We start from the raw sequence: 7500 nt of genomic DNA, 5'->3' as shown, positions 1-7500 counted from the left end.
CGTTTAGTATCTCCACTAAATTATAGTTTCAAAGTTCATTTATTTACGAAGAAATGCACTTTTTACAATAATCCGACAACATAACAAAGTCTCTGTCTATTTTATTATTAATAAAGTCTTTGGTCGTATATTACACTTCTTATTCTCAACTATTTCCAAATACTGTCAACTGTTTGTTGTTGTTACCAAGGACACGAGTAGCGTCAAACGTGGCGGACGATTGATTATCCACGCGCGCGCGCGCGAGACAGAGAGGAAGGATAGGTAGGGTTGTGAAGAACTATCCATGCTATATGTGTGTGCATGTGTGTGTAAACACTTGGAAGTAAAAAAGCGGTGTGTTGTCAGAATTGTTAAGGTGTCGGACAGTGTGCCTTGCAGTATTCATATCCGGCCCTTTGCATTCTAATTTAAAATCCCACCATGGTCAATTTTAGAACGGCTATTTAAATCCTTTATGCATTTTGTTGCTTCGGAGATTCGGATCCTGGACACCAGGTTTCGATCACTCTCACTTCCACGTAATGTGTTTAGGTTCTATACATAAGGTGAAGAAGAAAAAAAGAAAAAAGAAATGCAAAGATTATAAGAGAAAAGGAAATATAAAGAAATTGTGATAATTCACTGTGTTAAGTGAAACCCATTCTAAAAGTTACGTTGGCGAACATATGAATGTAAAGATCAGAAGTAAGGGTTGCGGGCCACCTCGAACAGATGTAAGAAAATTCATCCACTTTCCCATAAGATATTTCTTTTATTCTTTTACACGTTTAAGTCATTTGATTGCGGCCATGTTGGAGCACGGCCTTAAAGAGTTTTAGACTAAGAAATCGACCTTAGGACTTATTCTTTGTAAGTCTCATACTTATTCTATCGGTCTCCTTTGCCGAACCGCTAAATTACAGGAACATAAACACAGCAACATCGGTTGTCGAGCGATGGTGGGGAGACAAACACAGACACAAAGACACACACATAAATATATATGTATACATACGACGGGTTTCTTTCAGTTACCATCTACGAAATCCACTCTTAAGGCTTTGGTTGGCCCAAAGATGTAGTAGAAGACACTTGCCCAAGTTGTTACACAGTTGTTCTGTACATTTGCTACCTCATAAGTGAATGTTTTCGTGTACCAAAAATCTTGCTGCACCTTGTGTACCTATTCTTTCTTTCTGAGTAAATGGTACTGTTTTGTTGATTACTAATTTCTTACATAATGAGAGAAGCAGTTTATTAGGAGTACTGGGCAGGATATCAAAACACAGAGAGACCAAGCAAAATGACACACACAAGCACCTTTCTATGGAATGATTTAAGCCTTGAGAACTCATCCAACTCTTGCCTCCAGAGAAAGTAAATATAAAAATGATGAATATTGACTTTTAAACAGAGAATTGTTTAATTGATTGAAGTATTAAAGCGTTGGATGAAACACTTTGTGCAATTTTGGGCTTTTACATTCCGAATTTGGATACCACCATGGTCGACTTTGTCTTTCACCCTTTCAAGGTTGATAAATAAAGTGCCAGTTTAAGATGGTGGACTGGCAGAATCATTAGAGTACCAAAATAGGTTGCTTTGTTATACTTGTTCAACTTTGTATTCTAAGTTCAAATCCTGCTGTAGTCTAGGAGAGGTGTTAGACTATAGGATAACACTTGAGGTCAACTTTGTCTTTCAACTATCTGGGGTTAATAAAGTACCAGTTTAGGGCAGTGGGATAGCAAGACCATTAAACTACTGAACAGTATACCTATCCTATCTACCGAGAGAGCAGACTATACTTGATTACTTTAATGGAATTTAACCTTTCAGGTTGTAGTCTAGACCAATCATTTTTGTAGGCTCCAAACATTTTTTTCCAACCTTAATCAGGGCCAGGTTAACAATAAACAACAATTAATTTAATAATTAACCTTTTCTTCTTTATTTTTGTCTGTAATTTCAGTTCAGATATTTGAGAAGTTGTTTCAAAGAAAAGGAGAATTATGCCAGTGTTCTCTTTGACTTATTAATCGAGAAGATATGAATACAAGTGATAGACATAGCTAGCTTTTGGTGATGACAAATTTAATGATTTCACAGATATCTAAGGTCATAATGTCATAATGATCAGACAGTAAATATTGGAAAGTCTCTGAATATTTTCAACTATTCATAAGTGATTGACTCAAATATCTTAGTATCAATTTCTATTGATATTTAGAGACGCAGGCATGCTTGTATGGTAAGGAGTTTGCTCACCAACCCCATGATTCTGGATTCAGTCCCACTGCAGTGTAACTTGAACTGGTGTCTTCTGCTATTGCTCTCCACTGACCAAAGCCTTGGACGTGAATTTGGTTGGCAGAAACTTAAAGATGCTTATTGTGTGTGTGTGAGCGAGTGTACATGTTAGTGTCTCTTTGCTTGATGTCATGTGATGCTTTTAAATGAGCATCATTGCCATACAAATGACTGTTTATTTGCCTTCTTTTGTGAAGAACATGTCCAGCCATGGGGTGAATATTATCATGCTTGGAAACTGGTGGGCGTTGGTGACAGGAAGGATATCTGGTCTTAGAAAATCTGCCTCAATAAGCAACGTTTGACCCATGCAAGTATACAAAAATGGATGTTAAAATGATGATGATTTGGAGCCTACAAGTAGGAATTTGTTCTTGAACATATAATTCTTTGGTGTCTGTTATAGAATTTAAAACACATGAAGATTTGAATAAATATTTCGTTTACAGAAAATCCAAAGAATATTACAGTTGTGTCCATTTAGCTATTGACCAAGCTCTTCTCCCAGTTCACCTTGATGTAAATTAGTACCTCAGTGCAAACGACAGTCTATGAAACTCTTCATTATATAATGCAGGGGATGTTGGCATACTTGATTTAAAGTGTTGAGATTTTCATTGAAGTCACATGTGAAATGAGGAGAAATAAACCATTGGCTTAATTCAGGCCAGTGTGAAGGTGCATGGCTTAGTGGTTTGGGTGTTTGGCTCATGACCATAACGTCATGAGTTCGATTCCTGATAGGGTATTGAGTCCTCAAACAAGACACATTTCATGTTGTTCTAGTCCAGTCAGCTCACGAAAGTTAGTTGTACTTGGATTACAAAGAGCCAGCCATGTCACACTCTGTGTCATTCTGAATCTCTCTGAGAACTTCTTTAAGGTTACGCTTGTCTGTGGAGTGCTCAGCTGCTTACACATTAATTTCACAAGAAGGCTGTTCCATTGATCAGATCTTAACTGACCGAGTGCCAGTTAATCCTGGCCAAGAAAGGCAGTAAAAGCTACTGTGACACATTTATTAAAATTAAGATAGAATGTAATGGGGAATAAGTCTCATCTTTTGAAGTAAGGGAGATAAATCTGGACATCATTCAGTCTTATTAGGCCTTCTCAGCTAAGTATAATCTTACCAGTACTGCCAAATCTAAGATAATTGAGTGTCATATTGTTCATTCTTTCATTTTTGCAGCCATTTTTCTCAAACTAGCATGAGTTAGGTGGATATATTATTGAGACATTGTTTTACAATGGATGTCTTTCTTGTTGTCAACCCTTACCGGTTTTTCAAGTAAGGGATCTCTTATTCTACATACCCGCAGAGGCACAATTTGTTGGTATGAAAAATGACACCACCATCACTTGCAGCTGAACAGTATTTGTACAAATGCAGACATAACGTTTACCCATGGCCAGACATGTTTTTGCAGAGCATAGGAAATGAATGACACTGCTTCTATGACAGTGACATTCGTTTACAACTATCATGCAATATCAAGAAAAGGTAATACATACATACACATCTCTCTTTGTGTCTTTCTCTGCCTCTCTCTCTCTCTATCTTTATGTATGTATCTATCTATCTCATATATATATATATTTACATATGTATATGCAACCCAGGCCACCCAATTTTTATGGTGTGCGGTGCCACCAAGGGTGCCGACAACAGTGACAAGCCAACGGTGCTGCTGACTTTCGTGGATGAGCCATGCATCTGATGGTCACACATCTATGTGCATGAGATGGCTGTGTGGTAAGTAGCTTGCTTACCAACCACATGGTTCCGGGTTCAGTTCCACTGCGTGACACCTTGGGCAAGTGTCTCCTACTATAGCCTTGGGCCAACCAAAGCTTTGTGAGTGGATTTGGTAGATGAAAACTGAAACAAGCCTGTCGTATATATATATAATATAGATTTAATCAAAAGATTAAATGTGGTACTTAAAATGTTTGAGGCACCAGAATTTGGTAGGATAAAAACCAAAAACAAAATCAAGAGATTTGGTGAATAAAAATTTGAAGATAAGCAACAAAAATTCAATAGGTTATAGCAGTACGTACGTTTCGTACAAGCTCCATTTATTCATGTGGTGAGAACACCACAGAATGTACAATGAAAATGTACTCCTCAGCTGCATAATGGAATTTCATTTTAGAAAGTCATTTTGAGGATGTTTGCAAAAAACAAGAGTAAGAGAAGAAAACATATCATCTCGACTATGCTGCTGTTCCACAGACAAGTGAATCAAACAAGAATTTAAAATCTAATTAGAATCAAGAACTAGAGAAGCCATGAAGTACAGAGATTCCACTGACACAAAAGTAGCAGGAACTGGCATTGTAGTTTTCACAGACAGGAAGTGGAGTGCTTCCAAACAGTCATAGGTCACAGGGGAATGGCTGAGGCAGAATGTTGATGATGTGACTGTTTATTTTTAGAATGACATTATAGGATAGATGGGAGAGGCCAGACCTGGCCAGTTTGAACATAAAACAAGTGGAGTAATTTGGCCAGATATGGTCGGTTTGAATGCTAAAATGTTAAAGGTCATTACTTCTTTGGTGCAACAATCTTTAACAACTAAATGTCACATCATGAATAAATGCCCAATTGTTATTTTAAGAAGGATTACATATATATTTATATGTAAGCATGATATTGAACCCAGAATGTTTCTCAGTGAACAATTATTTTTGTCTTATTGCCCTTTTTTCCTACAACTGAATCTGTTTTGTTTGCTATTTCAGCCCCTAATGTCTAATTATAATCGTCTTGGCATCCTGGATCAAATTCATTTAGCTGGTGAAGATGAAGATGATTTATACTCTGGATATAATGAATCCAACCCTATTTTTGATAACGAAGTAAGTAATCACCACAACATTATGTAGTATATATATACTCGTACATAGACTACTGTATATTATTTGTAAAAATTGTGAAAGTGGGATTTTCAAGATTGGATTGTCACATACAAATTCTTTCACTTTGCATCTTCTATTTTTCATTTGGTTTAGTCATTGTACTGTGGTCATGCTGGAGCACCACACTTTGAAGCTTGTTTTTGTGTGTGAGAAGGTGCATGGCTTAGTGGTTAGGGTATATGATTCACAGTCATAAAGCCGTGAGTTTGCTTCCCAGCTGTGTCCCTTAAGCAAGACACTTTATTTCAAAATGAGTTGCATTTGTATCTCAAAAGGGTCAACCTTATCACATTCTGTGTCATGTTGAATCTCCCTGAGAACTATCTTAAGGGTAGGTGTGTCTGTGGAATGCTCAGCCACTTCCACATTAATTTCACAAGGAGGCTGTTCTGTTGATCTTATCAACTGGAACCCTTGTCATCCTTCCAATCAAAGGAGTTCCAGTGTGTGTGTGTGACAGTAATGTCATTTGTTTTGCAGTCTTCTATGAAATCGTGTCTGGACTGAGGTAAAATTCTACCATTCTTGGAAGCAGGCAAGGGTTGGCAAGCAACAAGAAGAGCATCCAACCATGGAAAAAATCTGCCTCAGGGAATCTCATTTAACCCAAACAAATGTTGGGCAGTAGACATCAAATTGATGATGATAAGTTGTTTTCTTGTGGGAGATTTGTAGACTGATGACATTGAGCATCATTAAATGACTAAATGGAAACTTATTGCCGCCTGGAACATCTACATCGGTGGTTCCCAAACTTTTACGGACTGCCACCCACTTGGCACCCAGGCCACATTCCTAGTGCCCCACCCACTCCACTCACCACCATAAACACCAACGACTTTCAGCAGCAAACTCAAAACAACCGTATTTTGCAAATAAAACTTAACTACTTAAGCTAGTTATAACCTGTTATCTTTTTTTTTACATCCATTGCCCTCCCTTTTGGCCACCCCATTATCACTCCATTTTTTTCAATGCCCCCCCCCCTGATCTCCATAAACAATGCATTCTGATGTAGTTATGAGGAGAAAAAAGAATTTTTAATTTGAGAACAAGAGTTTTGTTACAGATAAGCAACATGGTTATTATTTATTGGGTCAGTGTTCTTCTTCTCTCCTTATTCATGAAGGCACATGACTTAGTGGTCAGAGTATTCAGCTCACATTCATAAGACCATGAGTTCAATTCCCAGTGGCTCATTGTGTCCTTGAGCAAGACACTTTATTTCACGTTGCTCCACTCCACTCAGCTGGCAAAAATGAGTTGTACCTGTGTTTCAAAGGGCTCACCTTGTCACATTCTGTGTCATGTTAAATCTCCCTGAGAAGTATGTGAAGGGGTACACTTGTCTGTGGAGTGCTCAGCCACTTGCTTGTTAATTGCACAAATAGGCTGTTCCGCTGATCGGATCAACTGGAACCCTCATTGTCCTCACTGATGGAATGCCAATATTCATGGGGCTACAACTCAGTGTTAGTCTTTTCAACCTCAAAAGATTATACCGTGTTAAAAACCTGTCTGTAATTTGAGTTAACCTGTGATAGACCTAATCTCCATACAGGTGTAAATCTTGTCTTGTAACCCGACACTCTATAAATCTAGAGATTAGGACTGACACAAGCTGCTTTAATTGTTGGAAAATTCAATTCACTTTCAAGAAAATCATGTTTTTTTTCCCTTTCTCTTTATTAGTTTTAGTTGATCTATTCTGTAATGTCAGGCGAATGGGTGACTTAAATGGGATTAGTAGTGTGTTAAAGTTGAAAGCTTTTATATTTATTTTTTCTCTTTTTGTTTTGTGTGTGTGTTTTCACACAACAAATATGATTATGCTGAGGATAAAATTAGATGCAGATCTGAGTCTGATAAGTAGCAAGTAAGAACAAAAATCTTGAAAAGTGATTGAAAGCTTCCATTCTTAAGTGGTTTTAATGGTAGAATTATAATCAGCTTTAAAGGTAAAGTTTAGAATATATATATATATATATATATATATATATGGGAGAATATACAAATAATAACAACAGACGAGGACAGGTGGTGTAAATAACAAAAGTATATATTAGTATGACGCTCGGGAATACGGAAAGTCTTTGACGTTTCGAGCTACGCTCTTCAACAGAAAGAATACGGAGACAAGGAGAAAAACACGGAGAAAAAAAATTGAATAGTGTTCAGTCAACGGTCAATCATAATAATGGCCGATCATAACAATGGCTGACCGGAAGTTAGAAATTCTTATTTCAGGAGAGCTAAGAAAGGGGGAGATAACAAACGGTG

General features: G+C 37.4%; 1 protein-coding gene across 1 annotated transcript in view; it reads left to right on the top strand.

The window, feature by feature from the left end:
• LOC106867348 (intraflagellar transport protein 88 homolog) overlaps positions 1 to 7500 on the top strand; it is a 100442-nt gene that overhangs the window by 906 nt on the left and 92036 nt on the right. The window contains exon 2 of the mRNA XM_014912200.2: positions 5044 to 5160. Coding sequence (XP_014767686.1) covers positions 5050 to 5160 — 111 coding nt within the window. The 5' untranslated portion in view covers positions 5044 to 5049. The remainder of the gene's footprint in view (positions 1 to 5043; positions 5161 to 7500) is intronic.

Source organism: Octopus bimaculoides, chromosome 10 (genome assembly GCF_001194135.2).
Source record: "Octopus bimaculoides isolate UCB-OBI-ISO-001 chromosome 10, ASM119413v2, whole genome shotgun sequence".
Classification (NCBI taxonomy): Eukaryota; Metazoa; Mollusca; class Cephalopoda; order Octopoda; family Octopodidae; genus Octopus; species Octopus bimaculoides.
The sequence above is the reverse complement of the archived record's forward strand: the minus strand, read 5'-3'. Positions and strand labels throughout refer to the sequence as shown.